The sequence below is a fragment of the Pan troglodytes genome, chromosome 11, assembly GCF_028858775.2.
Source record: "Pan troglodytes isolate AG18354 chromosome 11, NHGRI_mPanTro3-v2.0_pri, whole genome shotgun sequence".
Classification (NCBI taxonomy): domain Eukaryota; kingdom Metazoa; phylum Chordata; class Mammalia; order Primates; family Hominidae; genus Pan; species Pan troglodytes.
The window spans coordinates 12,049,500-12,073,411 of record NC_072409.2 but is presented as its reverse complement, the minus strand read 5'-3'; the positions used below and the strand labels follow the sequence as shown (position 1 = coordinate 12,073,411).

At 47.5% G+C, this 23,912-nt stretch overlaps 1 protein-coding gene across 4 annotated transcripts in view; it reads left to right on the top strand.

The window, feature by feature from the left end:
* Nucleotides 1-23,912, top strand: part of MVB12B (multivesicular body subunit 12B) — a 179,530-nt gene that overhangs the window by 58,066 nt on the left and 97,552 nt on the right. For all 4 annotated transcript variants that reach the window (XM_024345885.3, XM_016961671.4, XM_024345886.3 and 1 more), the window contains exons 4-6: nucleotides 1,754-1,850; nucleotides 7,256-7,385; nucleotides 10,766-10,888. In XM_024345885.3, coding sequence (XP_024201653.1) covers nucleotides 1,754-1,850; nucleotides 7,256-7,385; nucleotides 10,766-10,888 — 350 coding nt within the window. The remainder of the gene's footprint in view (nucleotides 1-1,753; nucleotides 1,851-7,255; nucleotides 7,386-10,765; nucleotides 10,889-23,912) is intronic.

The window sequence follows — 23,912 nt, the reverse complement described above, 5'->3', positions numbered from 1 at the left end:
CAGGCATGAGCCACCATGCCTGGCAGATTTTTTTTTTTTTTTTTTTGAGACAGAGTCTCACTCTATTGCCCAGGCTGCAGTACAGAGGCCTGATCTTGGCTTACTGCAGCCTCAACCTCCCAGGCTCCAACAATCCTCCTACTTCAGCTTCCTGAGTAGCTGGGACTACATGCATGAGTGCCACCACACCCAGCCAATTTTTTTAATTTGTAGAGATGGGGTTTCGCCATGTTTCCCAGGCTGGTCTCAAACTCCTGAACTCAAGCTACCCACCCACTTTGGCCTCCCAAAGTGTTGGGATTACAGGCATGAGCAACAGCGCCCGGCCTCCAGTTCGATTTGTGACTCTGAGTGGCCCGGTTGAAAAATGTGCACCCAAAATTAATTTATTCAGCAAGTAATTACTGAGCACCTGCTGTGTGGCAAAAACCATGCTAGGCTTGTATTTATAGTAGGAACAGAGATAGTTTTGGTCTTCATGGTTCTTAAACTCTAGAAGCAAGACAGATATTAAACAAATAACCCCACAAATTGATAGGGAGGGAAAAAGAGAGTGCCAAGAGGGAACATAACACAGTTTAGATGATAAGAACTCCCTGCTTGGCTTTCAGAGACGTGACACAGTGCAGGTGGAGGTGGGATCTTGGCTCCCATGTGCAGAGATGGAGGTAGCAGCCCTTCTTCTCTAAGCAAGATGGAACAACAGCCTGAGAAGTTGCTGTCCAGGGCAGAGTGATGGCTGACCAACTAGATGCTTGTCCAAGGATGCTGAACAAGTAAACGGAGAGCATGTTCACACTGGGCTTCGGGGATGAGGCACTTCTGCAAAATGGGCACGTGGAGTGCATTGCTAGTATCCTAACAGGAGAGATTTGGGATTTGAGCCCATCATTCTTTCCTTAACTGGCTCTGACTAGAGAGGGGGAACCAAGCTGCAAATTACTCTGAAGATTTTAATGAAATCTCCAAAGTGGCCCCACATATTTAAGTTGTAGGGTAGATATCTTTAGAGCTCATTTCCAGCTTGAAATGTGGGCTACAAGTGCCGGCGTGTTTGCAAAGAATTCTCTCTTGCAATTACAGAATGGTGTACTGTCTTAGAAAGATATTTGTACACCAGTTACCGAAACTGCGCACTGTGGACCCCATATACTACCACTAAACAGAAACTTGAGGAGGCCCTTGTGCGTGTCATTTTAGAAGATGTGTAATATTGAGGCAGCAGGGCTTTCACTCTGTATTAGTGTATGATTCTTGGGATTTTGCAGAATGTATTTAGCAACTGAAATGTGTGTCAGTATGCAGACTGGTGATCACTTAGGAGTGTGATTGGTTCCCTGTTAGGTTTAGATGCAGCTCTTTCCTACGAGTGCCTCAGGAATTTGCTCTTCCTAAAACCTCCTGGCCTTGAGATCTGATGCTCAGGGCTCAATGGCAGCCTGGTCCCGGGACCTGTGTGCACAGCTGCCCTCTGCTGGGTTATGTCTAAAGCATCTCCTGGGTTGCTCCTGCCTCACCAAGGCCGTGTCTGAGTTGAGTGGCTTTGAGGTTCCGCAGATGAAACTCCTTCCCGGGGGCCACATGAGTCCCTGCATAACCACTGGGGAACATTAAGTGTGACCTACTCTAATTAACCTGCTGTCATAAAGCTGCACGAGTCATTGTGTTAAATATGCATCTGGAAGCCAAAATGGCAAACCCACCACACGCATGTTCAGATTAATAGTCTGTATCTCTTTTCTTTCTTCCCAAGAGTCATCTGGGGAACGTGTTAGTAGATATGAAGCTCATTGACATCAAGGACACACTGCCTGTGGGCTTCATCCCAATTCAGGAGACGGTGGACACACGTGAGTCATCCTTTAGTAGCACTCATCACAATGAGCGTTTTCTTCCTCCAGGTATATTTGTAGGTGTTTTTCTATGTGCATTTTTCTTCAGAAACACTTTTGGAGGCCTTACTGCATGCCCATGAACAAACCCTGCTGCTTTTGATGTGTGTCTGGCTGGGTTCTCCAAGGAGTTTGCAGAGTATTCTGGGTAGCAGCATGTAAATGAGCAGAACGTGCCTTTCTTTTAGAATGGTGCTCCCTGCTGAATCGGCTCACTGGGGAATGGAATGGTGAAACTATATAGTTTGTCTTTAGTCCTTCCTCTGGTGTTGCTGAAGCCAAGCTTGGCACAAGACCCAGAAGGAAGCGGAAAGAAAACAATCAAAAGACGCCCAGAGAACACAAGGCCAATAATGTGCCCATTTGGGGCCCACTGAGCAAACAAGAAAAGCGAGAATCAAAAAGACTGCAAATTAAAGTTCATAGGTTCGAATTGGACTGAATATTCTGACCACTGAGCAGGTCCAAGCAGAAGTGAATCACTGGGGAATCGGCAGCATCTTCAGGGTGTTGGAGCCCTTGGAGATTCTTGACCCACACATGGGTTATTAAATGGTGCTGGAAAACCTCTGGTGATTCGGCTTCCTTGTTTTGGTGTAGTTTAACTTACCTTGTTTCATTTTTAATCACTGGTCAGCCAACTTTATGGTATTTACAACAGTGAAGCAATGAATACAAAACAAATACAGAGAATCCTTTCATTACGACTCAGGGTTTATTTATTAAATTCTCTGTCTCATTTTCTGTCTCATACTTTATTCTTTCATAATTAGCCCCACTTTGGTCCCACTGTTTTTTGCGGTTTTCTTGCTAGCACTTCATATGATATGAACTAGAGTTTCTATCTCTACGCAGATCCCCTGCTGTTATTTTCATGAAACCAGCAGACCCCGTTGTATAGCATATTTTTATTTTCCTGATGGTCCCTTCATGTTTCAACATTGGATGGCTTTTTGTCATTTATTATTTTATGTATTACCTGATAATCATAACAGCTGATACTTAGTATGCATTTACTGTATGCTCACCCCTGTGATAAATGCTTTACCTCCCTGATTTCATTTAATCTTCAGAAGACCCCTCTTTAGAGATGGACATTATTATACCCATTTCAGATATGAGAAAAATGAAGCACACTCACTCCTTAGGGATTAAAGAACTTAGCCAAGGTCATGCATCTGGAAGTGGAGGAATAACTAGAATGCTCACATACGTCTTACTCCAGCCACACTTTTAACCACAGCGGCACACTGGAAGAGCACGTGTATAAGCACCTTTTACAGATATGTTTTATATTAATGTACAGAGTTTTAAAAAATTAAGCTATAACTCACATACTGTGCAATTCACCTATTTAACATGCACAGTTCAGTGGCTTTTAGTAAATGCAGAGTTGTGCAACCATTATGGCACATTATATCACCCCCAAAACCCATTTTCAGGATATCACCCCTGTACCCCTTAGCAATCACTCTCTTATTGCTCTCCAACCCTCACCTCCCCACTCCCCGCCAGCCCTAGGCAACCACTGATCTACTTTCTATGTAGATTTGCCTATTCTGGACATCTCATATAAATGGAATCATACAGCGTGTGGTCTTTTGTGACCAGCTTCTCTCACTTAGCATACTGTTTTCAAGGTTGGCCCATGTTGTAGGATAGATCATTACTTCATTCCTTCTTATCACCAAATAATATAACATTATATGGATATACCACATTTTGGTTATCCATTCAACTGATGGATATCTGAGTTGTTTGTACTTTTTGGCTGTTAGGAATGAGGCTGCTATGAACATTCATGTACAAGTTTTTGTTGGACTTATGTTTTCGTTTCTGTTGGGTATCTACCTAGTCATGGAATTGCTGGGTCATATGGTAACTTGGTATTTTTGAGGAACTATCAAATGATGTTTCAAAGGAGCTGCACTGTTTTTTATTCCCACCAGCAGTGTCCGTAGATTCCAATTCCTCCACATTTTCACCAGCAATTTGTTATTGTCTGTCTTTTTGATTCTAGTCATCTTAGTGGGTGTGAAATGGAATCTCCTTGTGCTTTCTGTTTGCCCTTCTCTGATGGCAAATGATGTTGAGCATCTTTTTCTGTGCTTGTTGGCCATTTGTATTATCTCCTCTGCTTAGGATCTACAGTTTTCTCCAAGACTTGGATCACTTTCCTCCTTTTCCCCTGTGTTTTTCACAGTTTTAAATTTTGCATTGGTGTTCATTTTTTGACAGTCAGTTGACTCCGAATGTCTTTATATTGATGTGCTGTGGAGCCGCAATGGGTTTTCCATTCTGCATTTTCCTCTAGGTTAGTTGGACCAGTTCACTGAGGCTCTGTCCTGTCTGGGCTTGGGGCCCAGCTGCTGTGGGGCCCAGGGGTCCTGGTTGGGAAGTTTCTCCCCTGTGACTGGGAGTACACAGGTTGCTGTCCCAAGTGTGGACTCTGAGATTGGTCCTGGGCCTAATGCCAGGTGCCTTGTCACACAGGAGGGTGGGCAGCAGGGGGTCTCTTCATTTCTGGTTCTAGCAACATTTCCTGGAGCTTTTCACCCAGGGAACAGAGGAGCCCAAGCTGGCCATATAAGCCTTATGATCAGCTCTGTATCATCTGAGAGTATTCAAGGCCCTGATTTTATACAGTCAGCCAAAAACAGGAGACTCCTGTAATTCATTGAAAATATAGTTTGCTGTAATCCATACAGCACTGAAAAACTGGAAGATGTTTGTTTTAGTAAAGTGCTGTGTACTTTCTCTGTGTTCATTAGCATGACTGAACACATTTCTATTGACTATGTATAATATGTTTACTTAAAATTAGGCCTGCTTAAGCATGTGTAATCAGTGGCTCCATCTCTTAACCCCGAGTTTGCTGCAGATGGAAGAATGGAGCCAAGAGCAGCGTGGCAATAGCAAGTGAAACACCCGGCATTAGTTTTCTTTGTGTAAAGGTCTCTCTTCTTCGCGCTTTCTAAGGCCGATCTGATCAGCTGATAATCTTTGAAGTTGCAGAGTTGCCGTGAGCAGTGCCCCCAACTCCCCAGGTTGCTGTCCCAAGTGTGGACCCTGACGTTGGGTCTTGTCACACAGGAGGGTGGGCAGCAGGGGCCTCTTCATTTCCAGTTCTAGGATCATTTCCTAGATGTTTAGCAATGTTTAGGGTCTGGATTCAGAACGTTGTTTCTCTCTGCTCGTAGATCTGCTCTAGCCCTCAGTTTCTGTGCCTGAGGAACCCACAAAGTTATCTGACTCTTTAAAAAACAACCCTACCCCCCTCAAAATATAATAACAAAACAATTCCACTGATTTTCTTGTCCCCCTCCCCACTCCCGGCCCCTATAAGAACCCCCGGGCAGGACTGTACTTCCCCTCATTCTGTTCCTCAATTTGAATGTGCTGTTGAATGTCTTACTTCCTGCCACAGAATTGCAAGGTCTTGAAACCCAATACCAAGCACAGGCGTAAATTACATGCTAGAGGCTTACTTGTCAATAATGACGGTAAGATCCCACACAGCTGTTCTTTACTGAGCACTTACTGTGTGCCAGGCACTGGGCTAAGTGGATCATATGTGTTGGCACAGTGCATCCAACCCACATCCCTGTGGGGTGGGTTTCATTAACTCCCTTTTACAGTTTACCAAGACTCAGAGAAATTAAGTAACTTGCCTGAGGTCACAGTGCCAGGAAATGTTGGTGTTGGGATTTCAACCCAGATCTGTCTGACTCGTGTATTAAATGGCCGCAGTTGGTTGAAACTCAGGTTTAAAAGCACAAACAAACACACACCTCCCGTTGGTCAGCACTGGAGGTTGCTAGAGCACCAACTCCTTACTCTAAGGCTTGATAAGTAAGAGAAAAGAATCAAGTGCTTATCCTTTTTTTCCTATACAAAACTTACTTCAGGGAGACCAAATAGTTGATGAAGGAAAGTTATTTTTTACATATAGAAGGATTCTAGCTAAAAAATGCAGAAGTAGGCCAGGCGCGGTGGCTCACGCCTGTAATCCCAGCACTTTGGGAGGCCAAGGAGGGTGGATCACGAGGTCAGGAGTTTAAGACCAGCCTGACCAAGATGGTGAAACACCATCTCTACTAAAAATACAAAAATGAGCCAGGCATGGTAACATGCATCTCAGCTACTCAGGAGGCTGGGGCAGGAGAATCACTTGAACCCGGGAGGTGGAGGTTGCAGTGAGCCAAGATCATGCCACTGCACTCCAGCCTGGGTGACAGAGTGAGACTCCATCTCAAAAAATAAAAAGAGCAGAAGGAATGACAGAGTTCAAAAATCACCATTGTGAACCTTTAATAAAACATGGATCTTAGCAACAGTCATCAGAGGGTGAGAAAGTGCTCAGAGGATGGCAGTTGGGGAACTGTGTGACCGAGGTCCTGGGCCGACACCAGCAGAGCTCAGCAAGAATGGCCCAGCAAGACTCCGGGCCTCACTATATGACAGCCTAGACTTACACGTATCCCCGGACAGCGTGCATGCCTAAAAAACCTAACCTGAGTCTAATCGAGGCTTTAGCTCTGCCAGCCTACAGGAGGCACAGGGGAGTGACCCGATTTCTCCAACCTGTTAGGGCCCTGAAGAAAAGGGAGCAGGAGTGGTTGTTCCAGAGTCAAATGATCTGGGAGGCCTGACACCCAGAGGCAGTGCCTCAGCATCCTGGGGATCCAGATGCAGACAGACTGGAGAAAACGTGGATGTAGACTCTCTGTTGGATGATACTCAGGAATTCTGTTCGTTTTGTTAGGAATGGTGATGGCATGGTGGTCTTTAAAGAACAGTGTCCTGGATGCCTACTGAGGTATTGATGGTGACATAACATAGTGTCGTCAGGGATTCATTTTAAATATCCAGCAAAACTGCAGGGGCGGGAGGAGAGGAAACCAGCTTGTCCATTGTGCACAGCATTGACACTGGGTGACGGGAACACGTGGATTCATTCCACTGTTCTCCCTGCTTTGGGGTATGTTTGAAGATTTCTGTAATAAAAAGAAAAGAAGTCCATGTAATGAAATGTGTTAATGCTCAGGGCGTCAGTGTGCAGGTTTCTGATGGCTGAGCAGTGAGCAGATTGTGGTTGCGGCTCTTAGAAGCCACCCAGATTTACTGCAGGGTGTGTGGTCCCCTTCTCAGCAGGGGGTGTCTGGGTTGGGTCCCGCATGCAGAGCAGGGTGACTGCAGCCCCGGGGAAGGCAGGCGGCAGAGCCCAGCCCTTCTGTCCAGCAGCTTAGGTGACCTGCCACTTCTGCTGCCAGGAATAGGGCGTGACAGGGGATGTGGTTTTCAGAATAGAGATGCTGGTATCTCTGGAAAACTCATACCTTTTCTGTTGTCCTTTCCTTCAGAGGAAGTGGCTTTTAGGAAGAAGAGGCTGTGCATTAAATTTATTCCACGGGATTCAACGGAAGCTGCGATTTGTGACATTCGGATCATGGGCCGGACCAAGCAGGCCCCGCCTCAGTACACGTTTATTGGGTGAGTCTTAATAACAGGACTGTCAGCTGCTGCTCTTCCCTGAGAGCACTCAGGCCACTCCAGGCAATGAGGTCCAAGAGATTTCCATGCAGCCCCCCAGGCTCTCAGCTATGGGCCTCTGTCAGCCCAGTGCTCCTCGCTGCCCTTCCTGCTCAGCTGCGGTCTCTCCGAGCCTCGGCTCGCACTGCTGACTCCACCTTAGGGCCTTTCCTCCCCTGCCCTTCTGCGCATTCAGCCTTGAAGCTCCTCTGGGTCCTTCCCCGACACCCTGTGATGCCACTGGCCTCAGCTCTTCACACTCGTTATTCACCCTAGGAAAGGTCACAGGGACCTATTTTGTACCACGGGGCCAAGGCCACTGGATGTGGTTATAAGTGAGGCAAAGGCCGTGCTGTCACAGAGCTGATGTTCTAAAAGGGACAGACGAGCAATAAACAAGAAAATAAATGAGATAATTCCAGACAGTGAAGAAAGTGAAACACAATGATGGAGTGGGGGCCTCTTCCGTGAGGGGGTCAGGAAGGCGACACTTGAGCAGAGACCTGAATGTCAGGAAACCAGCCATGCACAGATGTGAAAGCATAGTCTTCCAGGCAGAGCAGAAGCAGAAGGAGAGAAGTGGGAATGAGCATGGCACGTTCTGGGAGCAGAACACAGCCCTGTGCAGCTGGAAGAGCCAGGGAGAATGTTGGGACAAGGGCGAGGGTTGGCAGGACCTCCTAGGACATGGCCTGGAGTTTATTCCAAGCACACTAGAAAGTCAGTGGAGGGCTCCAAGTCAGGAAGAAACATAAATATTACACAGCTGCATGATAATTCCCCAGTAAGCAGAGAACTGCTGAGGCCTGGGCCCGTTTGTGTCTTGTTCCTCCAGCAGCCTCAGCACTGAGCATGGGCCTGGCTCTGTTACAGCTCCATAAATACTTACTACAGTGAAATCCCAGGGTTTCACTTAGGGCTCTGTTGATTGTAAGTGACAGGAAACCCAACCCAGTTTGGCTAGAGCAAAAGGAATAATTTATTGGCTGGCATCACAGAGGAGTTGGGGAGGCAGGACTGGCATGCCCGGAAGCGGAAGCTTGAAGGCCGGCACTGGGTTCTGGTTTCCCTGTCTCCCCCTGGCTCCGGTGCTGGGCTCTGTTCTGACATGTTTCCCCCTCGAGGAGGCCTGGTGCTACAGTAGCTCCACCTGCTTTTCATCCAGGTTCAAGTCCAGAGGCCGAGAGCAAGTTTGTGTTCCTGACAGTTCAAAAGAAGTTCTAGAATTTAGTCTCATTGGTCTTGATTGATCTAGGTAGGGTCATGTGCACCCTGGGCTTGTCACTGTTTTCTGGAAAATTCTTCCATTGACCAGGCCTGAGCAGGAAGTAGGATCAGCTCCATTGGAACTCAAGGACAAACCATGACTGGTGCTGCTCCTAAAATACGGAGGGGCAGTCAAAAGTCAGAAAGGGGGTGAGTGGATGCCAGCTGTCCAGAAGGAAATAGATGTTCACTGTCTTCAGTCAACTGAAATCCAGGTGTGCACTTTACTTGGTGTGGCAAATGGTTTACAGCCCCCTCAGCCATGTGCCTCTTCCCTGGCCAGGGCTGGCAGGGGCCATGTGTCTCCCTGTGGGCTCCCAGAGGCACCCTCTCTTCCTCGGTTTCTGAGGCGAGCCTCCTGGCTCAGGCCTGTACTCTGCTTTACTCTTGTTCATTTGAGCCCAGAGCCACCTTTGTATCAGCCAGGGCCTTTCCTGATAACCTAGACCCGGTGAGACAGCAGATGAGCCCTCGTGGCATTTGCTTGAAGCATGCAGGGAGCAGGTACCACAGAAATGCAGAGTTTCACCTCGGTGGGTGTTCAGCTCTGGCATCTGAATGCTCTGTGTCAAGATCATGTGGTTAAGAAGGACTCTGTGATCATTCCCTTCCTACACACTCAAAAATCCCATTTTGCAACATGGTTTACACTAATTATGTAAACAGGACTACAGGAGTAGGAAATAGTTAGAATAAACATACTTCAGGCACCTCAGAAGCACCCATTTACATACAAATGGCAGAAACCAGCAATTTAGTAATGAACTTTTAAATCTAATTTCAGTTGCTATGTGTATCTTTAACTACAAACTATCCTGTTGTAAAAAGATTCCATTTTTAACCAATTTAAACAATTTTAAGGAATAGATATGTACCATTATGTACCTTGATAAAACCAAAGGCTTTTTTCCTTTATATCACTTTGGAAATATTGCTATAGTTTTATTTCATCTTGGGGCAACAGTTCTTTTCCAGAGGAAGACAATTCCAGTGTTATTTTTAAGCAAGGAAAGAGAATTCAGTATTCAGAACTCTAAGTCACTTATTCTTAAAAGCGGGCACAGTTCTGCATGTTACTTTGCAAGGGTTTGGGATTGTCAGTTGGGGCAGATAGAAACCTCACATTGCAAACAGCACCTCCAAAGCCTGGCAGCTGGAGGCCACGGCCCAGAGGTGGAGAAATCAGTGCAGCTCATTGGAATCACTCATCTAAGAAGACAGGATTGTGGTTTTACATGGTTCCTGGGGTGTTCTGAGAAGCTTATTAGGGGTTCCCACAGAATAAGTCTTTTTCCATTTTTTGAAGAGATTATATTCCTCTACATCAGGTCCCAAAGACGCAGTTCTGTGGGCAACTGGGAAGTTGGAAACTGAATATGGTGAAAATGATCCCGTCGCTATTCCTAGGAGCGTGGCTGTCTCCTCAGCACTCACGAGTGTGTGGTGTAGTAGGGGGCGGGGCTGTGGTGACTGCGAGGGAGGTCACAGGAGAGCTTATGCGGCGTCTGGGAGGCCCCTTGGTGTCCACTCCTAGTTGTGTGGTTCATGGGGCCTCGAGTTTTGTAGTTTGAAGATGACTCCCAAACTGACCCTGAGAATGAGTCCAACGGCAGGTGACACCCAGCTGCAAGAGGCTGTATCCTGAGATTGGAGTGTGTTATAGAGTAGGGGGCTAATTCTTCTCATGGTTAAAAACCAGCATCTCCCTGTCTGTCTCTCCTAACTGCACAAAGGACTTGATGTGGATTATCACGTCACACTCTACAAGGAAATGGCAAAACAAAAAGAAGTTTGGAGAAGCAAGGAAAGTACCAGTTGGAGTAGGAAGGCAAGCTTGGGAAGGGTGATGCAGGCGGCCTTGTCCCGAAGGCCTGCCTAGATGGAACGGGTCACCCTCGTGTGAACTATGACACCCAGAGCACAAAGGAGACGGTGGAACCCATTTCATGTGGAGGGCAAGAATTGATTCCCTGGTGTTTGAGGCCATGACTCTTTTAAATGAATTGGTTTGCTTTGTCACTCAGGTAAATGTTTGTGCTAACCAGAGCCATGAAGATTTCTCTTTTTTCCTAAAGGGAACTGAACAGCATGGGGATCTGGTATCGAATGGGCAGAGTACCAAGAAATCATGACTCATCTCAACCCACAACGCCTTCCCAGTCATCAGCTGCCTCCACCCCAGCCCCCAACCTTCCCAGGTGAGGCCTTGTCGGGGTGTCTTGCGTTGTCCCGTGGTCTTGGGTCCCTGCACATTTTAGAACACCACCACTTAGTGTCTGCTGAAATAGTGCAAAGTACAGCTGAATAATTATAGAAGCAATATATCTTTAGAGGAGATTTTTAAAAATCCACTTGGAAATCTTTGCATTACATGAATGCAAAGGCCATTCTATAGTCTATTTTGTGCATGTTCTGCAGGCTTCTAAAATTGCAGATTATGCAACTTAAAATTGGCTCCCTATTCAAAAGAGCTGCTAGCTACACACAGACACGTGCTGTGTAGCCATGGGGTTGGGATCACTGGCCTTAAGGTCAAATTCCTTCTCTGTCTTGGCCAGCAACTCATTTGAAACCCAGGAGGGTAGGTGAGTTCTTATATTCTTCATTTTCATATAATTTCTTTTTCCAATGAGCTATAAAGTAAGAAATGGGTAGTTTGAGTATGAGAGAATAGTGAGGAGTTTTTCAGGAAATGCTAGTTTTAACAATTGTCTCCGCAAAGAAACTTGGGTGAGCCAACTGTTTGCTCTGCAACTGATTTCAGTCATAACAGAAGTAGTAACAGTCTCTACACTTTCTGCAAAAAGAATCCTGTCAAATAAAAATCCTGTGCATCACTAGGAGTAAACTAAGGGCAAGGAACAAACAGCACTGATGGATTAAGCTTGAGAAAGGGATTGCAAAAGTAAATAAAACAAGAACGGTGAGGCAGCAACACTTAGGGATTGACATAACGTAAATGAGAATGGATCTCCAAGCTTCCACGTGGGTGAATAGAGATGAACAAAATCTGTCAGGAACCGGACAGAAGAGTCACCAGTAGGTCTTCCTGGGCCCTCCACAATACAGCCTGCCCTCCGGGACATACCACCAGCTCTCTGTACTCTGTTCCTCTGTGCCAAGCCTCCGTCTCACTTGGAAGAATGTGCTGTAATGAGGCTCCAAAGCCCTGAGGACTCTGTCCTCTGGGACATCCCCCTATAAAGACAATCTGGTCTTTCTCATGACAGTTTCACACACCAAGAGTGGTATTTAAACTTAACTACCCCTGGAATTGCCTGAAACTTTAGAAGTAGTTTTCAGTTTCATTTGGCATAAAAAGATAGGAATCTCTAATAAGCCTCCCAGAGTTGCAGGGTGAACAGTTGAGTCTCTATTGGGTTCAGGAGTGTGAGGTTCGCACTGCCCATCAGCACTTGTTCCTCATTTCTGAGCCAGAGCGCTGTCAGCTCCGCCCTGGAGGGCACTGCTGAGGGTCACTGTCTCCTGTGCTCAAGGCTATATCAGGTGTGTCACCTGTGCTGGCGAGTCAGCTAAGTCCATCACCTGTGTGTCGGGGTCCTCCATCACCTGTGCTGAGGTCCATCACTTGTACTTGGAGCAGCTCAAGTGTGGGCTCCTTGCAGAGGCTGGAAAGCCCCCACAGGAGCAGTTGCCCTGAAGTTGTTACAGCTGCTCCCTGCTGACATCATGTGGTCTAGAAGGGCCCAGAAATGGGCACCACCTCAGGCAGGTTTTGACTTTCTGTGGTTAAAGAAAGAATACCAGTTCTCTCAGATAAAGCAGAGAGAGCTCTCAGAAGCCTGCTGGTGACTGTGAGAGCAAAGTCACTTGCACCTGAAGCAAGACGGCTGAGAACACCGAGCCACCGGCAGCCTGGTGGGTTTGGAGGGTAGTGCGTCAGAACCAGGTGTTTATAAGGCTTATGTATTTTATCACCTCTGCTGTACAGTTTATGGTTTACAATGGCTGCAAGGAAATCGGATCAGTTTTGTTTTACTTGCCAAATAAAACAAATGTCAAAATAGTCAATATAAAATGTATTCTAATTTGGCTGAGTTAAGTCAGCCAGTATGCAACAGGATAATTGAATGTTCATTAATGCTTCCAAGTAAAAGCCATTTGTCTGTCCCAAGTTCTCCTGTGCGGTAATTTACAGGTAGGATGCACACCTATGTAAGCCTCATCCATCCAGGTTTTTTGGTTTTTGTGGGATTTTTTTGTGTGTTGTTTTCCTATCCAGTATCTTTGATTTATTTTAAAATGAAATGTTGATTATTCATTCAAATTTTCCATTGAAGACCTAGGAAAGGATGAGTATGCTGTTTTATTCCTTGAGGCTTCAGGTCTCTACACTCTCCAGAGGAGGAATCTGATCACCTCCCCTCTGGTGGGGAGCAGTGGCTGGGGCTCGTGCTCCGAGTGCTGGGGGTCTACCAGGAGCCTATAGGGCAAGGCAGGCCCCTCAGTGGGGCCTGCAGGGCTGCACACCAGCTCCGGGATTTCCTGTCTTCCCTTTCCCAGCCAGAGCCCCAGACATTAAGCTGCGCTGGCAGCCTCCTCCTCCCCTGGCTTCTGCGCCTTTGCTCCCGGTGCTCCCTGCACATGAGGTGTGTTTGACAGGTCTCAGCGCAGAGGACTTCTCTCCCGGGAAGCCCTCCCAGAGGCTCCTGGGCTGGGCCTGTGCAGGGTCTTCTTCTCTGAGCGCTTCCGGGGCATCTCGAGCCCGTGTGGTGGTGAGGGCATGTGGTGAGCCTCCGAGGAGCTCCCCAGCGCCTACCTGAATCCAGGCACGAATTCAGTTTCACCATAAATGCGTCCCTGGCAACCCCTCCAGACTACTCCCTGGTCCCTGAGCACTGCGTGGGTCTTTTCCTATGGCGAGAGTAATCCAGGCTTGTAGAAAATTGGCAGAATGTAGAAAGTATGAAAAAACAGGAATTCCATTTCCCACGAGCAAATGCTTATAACCTTTTGTTATATTTCCCTCAAGTCTTTTTCTTGTGTACTTTTTACATAGGTGATATCATATCGTGTAATAGCAAGTCTGCATCTTGCTACTGTTTTCTCAGGTAGCCTTAACCATAAACCTGAGAACCACGTCCAGTGCAGTCTTTGTGTGGTGTGGATCGGGCCGCTGGGAGCGCGGTGACGCAGCGCCCTCTACTGCCCAGCCGTGGCGGTGGCGGGGAATGCGGTTCTGAGCCGGAGCTAGTGGCAGGCTCTTTCGCCGCAGAGCCCTGGCCCAGGCCAGCCAGGAGGACCTAGGAAGGGGTGGGTCACAGATCTTGCTGCCTTCTTGAGTCTGTATTCTTCTCCAAAGCCAAAACCATGTGCTCCGCCTCCATTTCTTGTGTCATCACTCAGATTTCAAAGAATTTCCTGCCATTTTTTGGAATGCCGTTCATTCCCAGCTTTACTTCAGACAAAGGTGGATCTTTGCACCGTCTGTAGGCCATCACCTGAGGACCTCGTGGTTCTAGCAGCACTGCCTTCTCTGTCCAAAAGCAGGAACTGCCTCTAGAAGCAGGAGCTTCCCGCAGAAGCTCCGTTATTGCAGAAAATGCTGTGGTGTCACCGGCTTTGGAGTTGTCCTTTTGGAGCGGGCAGGTCCCCAGGGAGAGGGATGCTCCTGGGCTGTATCCATTGAGTTGGTGGCTAAGGTGGTAGAAGGTAGCTTGGCAGAGCTCCTCTCCCTCATACAGTGATGCTTCATCTCACATACAGACATCGCCACACACATCTCTTGACTGTCTTCTAGTGAAGAAGGGCAGCCACTTCTTCTGGGACCCAGAGCCTCTCCATATCTCTGGCCGCAGGTGCTCCATCCCCTGCCTGCCTATGTCATGTACGTCGATCAACAGGAGAGAGCTGGCCTGGGGATGGAGGCACAGTCCCATCTCTGTGGCCCTCTTTGAGGCTGGGCCCAGCTTTGTGAGTCAGCCTCGGGCATGCGATCAGATGGTGGGGTTTCTGATTCGGCTCTGTGATGCTGTCTGGGGCCGGGGGGCCAAGAGAGGAAACACCTTCCTGGCCTCTATCAGAGCAGCCCCTCCACCGTCTGTCACATGCAGGGCATCACCTGTTTCTGCTGGGGAGAAGAGGTTCCGCTGCTGCTGGGACAGAGGTTGGGAAGAGCCCCAGGAGGCAAGTGGGCTCACAACCGCTGGAGCACCAGAAGTCCCCAGTGTGATAAGGGAATGGCTCTGTGTCGACCCAGGAGGAGGCCCCTGGTGGGCTACAGCCCTCTAGCTCAGCAAGCAGCAGAACCATGGCTTGATAAAGACATCAGAGGCATGCTTATCAAATTTGCAGATGATGCAGAGTCATTAGGGTGAGCTGACGTGCTGAATGACAGAATCAATACTCTGCATCTCCTCTACAGCCAGAACAACCTGCTGGAGCCATGGGAGGCGATGGGTGCAGGCGGAGAGGGCCCCCGAGGTTCAAAAATCCATCACACAGGAGCCAAACTGAGGCCTGGCTTAGCAGCTGAGTGTGTGAAATGGCGGGTCGGAGCGTGGGTGTGTGGAGTGCAGCCTGGTGTGCACAGCGGGAGGCCCTGAGTGGAGTCCTGCTCCTGGGGCGTGTCCACTGCCTCACACCACAAGGCAGAGGTTACCCAAATCCAGTGTCAAGTTTGAGGAATCCAGTTTGGAGCTGGGTAGAGACAGGCCAGCCTGCTGCAGATGTCTTAAGGGTCAATGGCAGGAGAGAAAGTAGAAGTGTTTCCAGGTGGGAATGGAGGGGTGGAGAGATGGCTGGGGGCTCCAGAAGGCAGAATTAGGTCAGGTGGACTGAAGTTACAAGGAGATAGATTTAGGCTTAACACTTTAAAAAAATCAGTAAAGACAGCTTCCCCAAGGTGAAAATTCTGTGGCATCAAGAAGCTGACCTGAGGGGTGATGTGCTCCCAGATGCTAGGGGTGGTCAGATGGCATTTGGATCCTTCAGACTGCAGGAGAATTAGAGCAATCAGTGTTTCTTAAGCCATATTTAAGAAACGTGTCATATTCCCTCTCCCCACCTACAGAAATTCAGGTTCTGCAGAACTACGTGTTAGGGTCACAGACACCTTGTCCAGAGAACTTCAGGGCCCTCCAGTGGGCAGGGAGGGCACAGAGCAGTGGGCCTTGGTTTCAGAGGTCCTCAAGCCGCCGTCGATGCTGCTTCTGTATCTGACTTGCAGCCATTGCCTTCTTCCACTCCCAGTGCCAAGGTCAGAGGAGGAGGCATGGATAGTGGAGAGTTGCTGCTGTGCAGCCTCCCTGAGAGGGAAGGCTCAGAGGGGCCTCCCACAACGTCCGGGGCCCTCCCTTGGTGATGCGGACACCGTGTCTCCGTCCAGGGTAGGCAGGCGTGAGCTGATGACGGGTGGTATTCCGTCCCTTTCAGAGTCTGTCAGAAACATGTAGTCTGGCCTCCAGGTGGCTAGGATTTTCGGGACATCTCGTGTTTATGTGAACATCCATCCTGCGGGGGCTCTCCTAGAAAATCTGCAATGTGTGGTTCCAGTAGCCTCACCCCACCCTTCCTGCTGACCTGGGCTGTCCTCACCATGGTCCTGAGGGAGAAGCTGCTGCCCAAACTCTCCTCCCCACAGACCCCAGGCCATGGGCACATCCTGTGACCTTTCCCTAACACTGTCTCTCTTGGGGGAAAGGGTTTTTTCCCACCCGAAGTCACAGAGCATTTCCCAGCCATTGAGTTCTGACCGGCAGCCTCCCCTGCAAGATGCAGCTCCCAGGAGCCTCTCGGAGTGTCAGCCAGGCCTGGGTTGCCCGTAGGAGGTGACGTGGTGCTCGCTATTGCAGTCATCTTCCTATAATTTGTCAGCTCCCAGCAAGTTGTCAGTCACAGGTTCGGAAGTATGTTTCTTAGTGACAGACATAATTGTACTTAACTTTTTGCATGGATGTTATCAATCTGTGACAGATACTCTGGGAAATGGGGCATTTTGATTGCAGAAGATCTGTCACATGCATTTAGTCTTCCTCTCAGGGACACCAGGATTCAGTCACAACTTTTGCATGTCGATGTCAGGTTTTGAGAACATAGATCCTTGCTGACCTCAAAAATCGTTCCATCACTCCGATCCCAGGGCTGTCATCGGAAAGGTTAATGGCCCTTCCTAGAGGAGAGGAAAAATCATGCCGTGGTGATCTAGAATTCAGGCCGTGCTGCCCAGGCTTGTCCCCCATCACATCATTGTCAGAAGCCCATGAGCGTGCCACGCTCTGTCCTGGCCTCTCCAACCCCGCCTTCCCTCTGGACATGGGGATCAACTCCATTACTTCCTGATTAACTCGCAGAGTAAGTCAGCAGTGGGGGCGGAGCCTTAGGTCACTGGCTGGAGCCTTGTTGTCCACACTGACAGCCTCAAATCCTTAGGCTGCCTTCTGTCCGTTTTCAATTGTAAGATGGCCCTTGTACCCCAGATGACATGTCACCTGTCCTGTTGTTGCAGGACTTGAACGAAAGGCCCAGAATCCCACAGATCAGGGAGGCTGAGTTTCCCTTTTCCTGTTGGGGTGTTTACCTACCTGTTCAGAGTGGCAAAAGGCTTGGTGCTGGAGGCATTTGCCTGTGAGAAGTTTCTCCCTAGGGTTCAGTAGGGGAAGGCTCAGCGCAGAGGATTGGAGTTGAAATCTGTGGTTTCATGTAAGGTGCATCATTTATGAGAGGGGTTCTGTGTATCCCAGGTGATTCCAATGACTCTTTTTGTCCCCTAGTAATAAATTGTGACATGGATTTTGAGCTCCACTTCCATAATGGCAAGAAATGGTTTGGGGGCAGGTGAGCTAAGCAATGGAGCACTCTGTCCTGGTCCCATTAAAAGAGGGCTTGGGGCGCTGGGTGTGTTGGCTCATGCCTGTAATCCTAGCACTTTGGGAGGCTGAGACGGGAGGATCACTTGAGTTCAGGAGTTCAAAACAAGTGTGCGCAACATGGCAAAACCCCGTCTTTACAAAAAAATCAAATACAAAAATTAGCTGGGTGTGGTGGCACAAGCCTGTGGTCCTAGCTACTCAGGAGGCTGAGTGAGAGGATCACTTGAGCCCGGAAATCAAGGCTGCAGTGAGCTGTGATCATGATTCCTCCATTGCATTCCAGCCTGGGCGACAGTGCAAGACCCTATCTTAAAAAAAAAATGGAAGAAGAAGACGAGGGCTTGGGCCCTGCTTTTCTGGCTTGGGGGCCTTCAGACACTTCTGCAGGTCATGTCCAGGCATAACTATGGGTCTGGCTTCACTTGGAAAAATTAGATTTCCTCTTCCTTCACACTATAGCCACACATGCTTTTTGTTTGTTTTACCTCTAAAGACAGAACATACATTTTCATTGTCTTTTAAGATGAAGACTGTAGCGCAGGGTTCTTTACACAAGGAGCACAGACGTCAGCACGGGGGTGTGAATGATCCCGCTGCGCAAGTGGCACCTTCCAGCCGAAAGGACCAGCAGCCAGCCCTGTCTCAGAGACGAGCCCTCTGGAGGGGTCGAACCTGAACACTAAATCAAAGATGGATCTGGGGTGGGCTACTGGGGCTCAGGTATTATTTCTGTAAATAGCCTGCATTTACATTCTTTGCCTGTAACCTTAAAGTCTGTGGTGACCTGATAACTGCACTGGGGTTTTCAGACACACATATGTTCCTTTTTCCTCAATCCAGAACTTCACTGGCTTCCTGTTATCCGACCGCCCCCCACACATCCTCTTACATTAATTAGGTGAGTCTCCTCTTGGCTCCGGGGCACACCATTCTTATTCCAAAAGCATCTCTGCTCTGGCCTTCACCATGCACCTCAGTTTGTACCAGCCCCTTCCCTCCTGGAAGAGTTAGACTGGACTCCAGAATGCTTAGGATTGGCCCTGGCCAGCCCCGCCCCAGGCCTATAGTAGCCCACATCACTGCTAGAAAGCCTGGCCTGCGTCGTTTCCCTTCTTCTCCTCCAGTTGCCTGCGTCATACGGCTTGGCATCTCACAGTTCCCTGTCATTGCTGCGTGTATTTCTGTTTGATCTTACTGACTAGATTTGCTGCTTACTGATGACAGAGATCCTCATGTTTTCCTTTTTCTCCTTTAAAGCCTCAGAAGAGGCTAGTCACACAGAAATAGCAATGATGATCATATTGCATCACCGTTTATCAAATTTGAGCAAGTACTTTCAACCATGTCATCTCATTCCATGCTCACAGTAAGTGCTCAGTGGAAAATGTGTGGCCCCAAGATGGTAAAGAACTCTGAATTCCAGGTGGCTGACATGTGTTAGGCACCCAGAAAGTATTTATTGGATGCAGAAAGTGAGTTAGTTTAATACGTAGGACTGGACATCATATTTTGTGCGTCGCCCTTCCATCCGTCCATCCATCCAGCAGAGACTTATCATGCATTTATTAGGTGTGAGGTGCTGTTCAAAGGCTTTACAAATAACTCCTTTAAATCTTTTTTTTTTTTTTTTTTTTTTTTGAGACAGAGTCTCACTGTCGCCCAGGCTGGAGTGCAGTGCTGCTATCTCGGCTCACTGCAACCTCTGCCTCCTGGGTTCAAGCAATTCTCCCACCTCAGCCTCCCAAGTAGCCAAGTAGAGATGGGGTTTCACCATATTGGCCAGGCTGGTCTCGAACTCCTGACCTCAAGTGATCTGCCTGCCTCGACCTCCCAAAGTGCTAGGACTACAGGCGTGAGCCACCATACCCAGCCAACTCGTTTAATTCTAATAATAGCTCTGTGAGTCAGTTACTATTATCAGCCCAGGTTTAAGTTGAGGAAACTGAGGGTGAGGAGGTTAAATCCCTTGCCCAAGGTCATACAGTTAGCAAGTGTCAGGGCTAGGATCTGCACCCAAGCAGGCAAGCTACTGTTAGTGTGCAGACTGTCACGAGGCCCCCAGCCGTGAAGCCTTTCATCAGGGAGCCAAGCATGTGCCTGGAGGGGCTGGTGGGTAGGTGGGGTGCCCATTCAGGTGGCCCCGCCATCTTCCTGTGCAGCTTCTCCAGGCTCCTGACCAGCAACTGGTGAATGAGGACTTCCCAGGGCGTGTGGGTGGAGAACTCATCCCACAGAGGCCCCTCTGGTCGGAAACCGCCTAAGCAGTCTTAGGGAGACGTGTGAACTTTGGCCGGTGTCCAGCACACTTGCACTGTGGTCGCTGACTGAGGGAACATGTGGAGGCCAGCCCGGGAGGTCCCAGCACCACCATCCCTCCCTCGCTTTGAAGTGGGCGTTTAAGCAGGGTTAGGAGCAGTGTGGTTGATTCTGGTGATCGTGAGAGTGGCATGAAAGACACCTACAGAACGAGGTTATTTGAATATCTTCAAAATGCTCATGAACAGAGCGGCGGCCGCTCTTGGACCAGTATCAAACTTAGTTTTGGTGTCAGAGTAATTTTGAAGGGGAAATTTCATTAGAATGCAGTTCGGTATTGTTAGATATGAATGATGAGTTTAGGCTGAGCAATACACTTTTCGATATTAATTTTTAATACAGCTTCTTGGGAAGTCAGAGCTTCTATTTAATGAAGAATTGACGATTCGTCAGTTCAGCTCCCGCTTCGGAGCTGGCCTTGGCGTTCGCAGTCTCATGTCAGATTTTTGACAAGGTATTTGCTGCTTGTAAATGTGTTATCTTTGTAATTTTGGTGACTTTCTGAGTGTCTTATTTTTCTCAGTGGTCATGGTGGTTATGTTTGCTTTTTTGTTGTTATCGTCCCGAGAAGCAGGGTTAGAAATGGGAAATTATTCCCTTCTGAGTCCAGCTCGCGAGTGCACGAGGGCTCTTTGTGCAGTTGGTTTCAGCGCCAGGGTTTTGAGAAAGGCTTTTTTCAGGATTATGAAAATAGTTTTCTGTGTGTCAGAACAGATTTATCAGTTCACTTCAGGGTCGGTTCTGTGAACCAGACCATTTAGAGAAGGATATTTTACCTTTTATCAGAGTGGAAGCTGACAGTCTATTTGCAGGTAGTTCTGTGGAATGTTTCACCTGGGTCTCTCAGTGTAAATCTAGCTGCCAAATAAAGTAAAAATGGGCATTAAACCAGCGATATTTCCCAGGATTTTACTACCACCCCCTACCCCCCGCCCCAACTATGCTGCTCTATTTCGATGCAGAGTTTCAATTATTAATTGGGATATTTAATAAAATCCTTTGCTTGCAGTTACTTTTAAAAGGCCTTTTGAGTTTATTTGGGTTCGGTTTTTGCCAGTGGGTGGGGTAGAATTCAATCTGAATATCCTTCATGAGCAGCAGATGTTTTGTTTCCAGTTGAATAATAATATTAATAATTATTAGTATTAGAATAAATACAATTATTATTATCATCATTATTATTTCAGCTGTAATTTTCTGGGCTTCTTGTGCCAGGCATTGTGTAAACATTATATATATATGTACACACATACACACACAGAGATAGATATATATGTAGTTTTAATCTTTATAACCATGTTGTGAGGTGAATAATTGTGTCCTCATTTTATTTTGTTTTGGTTTTGTGGGGGGTTTTTTTTTGAGACGAAGTCTTGCTCTGTCACCCAGGCTGGAGTGTTGAGAAGACTGAAGCTTGGAGAGATCATGACTCATCCAAGGGCAGAGAGTTAGGATTTAGAGGGGCTGTGAGCAGAGGAGAGGTCTCACCATAATGCCCTGCCTGCCTTCAAGGAGCCTCAGGGCTTCCTGATGGAACGCTGACCCTCTGCTGTGAGCTCGACCTTGCATGGGACCAAAAATCACCGTCCAGCCTGTAGCCCACATTCCACCTCCTCTTCAGTCATGGCTGTATTTTGTTAAACAAATTGTTTTCCACAGCTTTTGAGATGGATTGGGCAGGGAGGAGACAAGTGTTGCCTTTGGCTCTTTGATAGAGGATGTGCCGCATTCAGTCCAGACTGCAGCTTGCCCTGCGCTCTCACGCACACAGCCCTTTATGAATCTGACTTTGGCAGTCCCCTGACTCTTGAATTTTCGAAAAGCGGATATTTTAGTAGGCTGGAAGAAGATGAAAAGCTAGCGGTGCCCATATGTTCCTTGTTTGTAAAAGTAAGGTCAGCGAGGTTTAGAGACTCTTTAAATATTTCAGTTTATAAGATTAGACTAGATCATCTGGAATGGAAGTGTGGTGCCCCTGGTCCCAGACTTGGCTTTTTTCTTCATTTCTTTTATATGGGAGGTAGGTGTTTTGGCATTGCAAGGTTCAAGTGTAATAAAACTTAAATGTAGTGAATAAATACCATGATTTGGAGTGTTGCTGTGGCTATGAAAGTTAGTTTCCTTTCTTCATCTTTTTTTTTATTAAGTAATCAGTGACTTGAAAAATAGCAGATTGGTATAAGGATTGTAACTTAAGAAACTGAAAACTCCCATGCTTTAAAGGAGTATAGGCTTTGATATTTTTCTGCGGAAGCATTTTCTTCACTCATTTAAATCTTCCTAGGCTGAGATTAAGCATTCATCCTGAAATGTACACTTGAATAGTTTGAAATTCAACACAAGTGTATATTTTTAGTGAAGACATTTTCTCTTGGGTTATCAGTGGTCAGTGATGTAGTGGTGGTTTTGCTTGACCCCAAGGTATTTAGAGAAGCCTAGGATCTGAGCAAATATCTAGCCCAACCCCAAGTTGGGACTAGGTCTCACTTATTGGTACAGCACACCTAATGTTTTATGCCTCTCACCCAAAAAGCGTTTTTACGGCCAGGATGTGCCCGTAGTCACCAACAGTAACTGCTGGGAGACACGTCAGGGAGAGGTAGCTGTGGTCACTGCCTTGTACAACAGCCAAAAGGCCAAAGCAGGAGGGACCCTGGCCTTCTCCCAGCACACAACGAGTGGGAGCTCTGTGTGCTGGCCGGCATTTCCCGTCACGTTCAATAGGACACGTTCACTCTTCATACTTCTTCAATTCTAAATTTCAGAAGTAATTTGTCACTTTAGAGGAGGGTGTCATTAATAACCATTATTTAGAACTGTCGAGTCTTCCTCTCTGTCTGTGAGCGTCTGAGTGAAGCATCCCCAAAATTGGCCTTGTTGGTGGCAAGCAGTGCCCCCACATTGACAGATTGAGACTACCCCACCCCCACCGACGCCCTCGCAACCCAGTTCTTCCCCGTCTGCCTTTAATCACCGAGAGGGGGGCGACAGGGAATGGCTACGGCATGTCCTCCTGGAATTCATTAGCGTTATTACCAAAGACCGTGTTGTAAATTGAGATTTTTTTTTAACTGCTAGGAAAAAATTTCTCCTTAACTATTTCATTTTATTGTACTTAAAAAAAAGAAAGAAAGATTTTTCTCATCAAACTTTTGGAGCAGAATGGTTCAGAAACCCGACTTCAGATCCCACTGGGTGTGGACCCTGAATTGTAAATGAAGCTGAAATCGCATCTGGTTACCCCTGAGCTCTGGGGTGAGGGCCAAGGAAGAACCCCCAAACCTTCCGATGGGTGGTTAAGAAAAAGAATTGCCATTCAATGTATGTTAATGCACATTGTTATTCTTTAACATTAAAATTCCACTAAAGTACTAATAATTACTGTTAATATCTTTCGGTGGAAACTTACAGTAAAGGAGCAGTAGTGGAAACAGTATTTAAGGGCGAGCTGCCGGCATGATAAGAATGCAAATAAGCGTTATTAGCCTAATGATTTTGCCGTCGCTATGGTTGTGCGGCAGCAGTGTTGTGAATATGTCATCCGGCACCCGTGAATTTGGAAAGTGTGTCAAAACACAACTTCAATTAGTTTGCTCTAATTATGGCTCTGGAGAGTTTGTAACTACATCACTCCTCATTAAAAGAGATTTTCTTATATGGATTAATGTAATATACAAAGGAAAGTTTCAAAGTTCCCGATGCCATTTGCTCCCCCCACGAATGAGCCAGGAGCAGGCCTGTCTGCAGGATCCGGGGTCTGTGCCTGCAGTGGGCCCAGGCAGGGGGCTGGGGCGGCTCCCTCCTTCTGCCTGGCGATCCACTTCCTGCTGAAAGTGGCCACTGCAAATGGAGCCTTTTCCACAAGAGGGTAAGTGAACCCGTCTCAGGCTTTTAAGGAGAGATTGCTAACCTGAAACTATCAGGATGTCCCTCCTTCTCGGCTTCTCGGCTTCTCGGTGAAGGCTGGAAGCAGAAAGGTCTCTGAACCTACCGTGGTCCAGTCCCATGTGTGCACTCAGCCCTTGGCTGTGTCCTGGGTCCTTCGGGGAGATTATGTGGCAAAATGTGTTGTTTT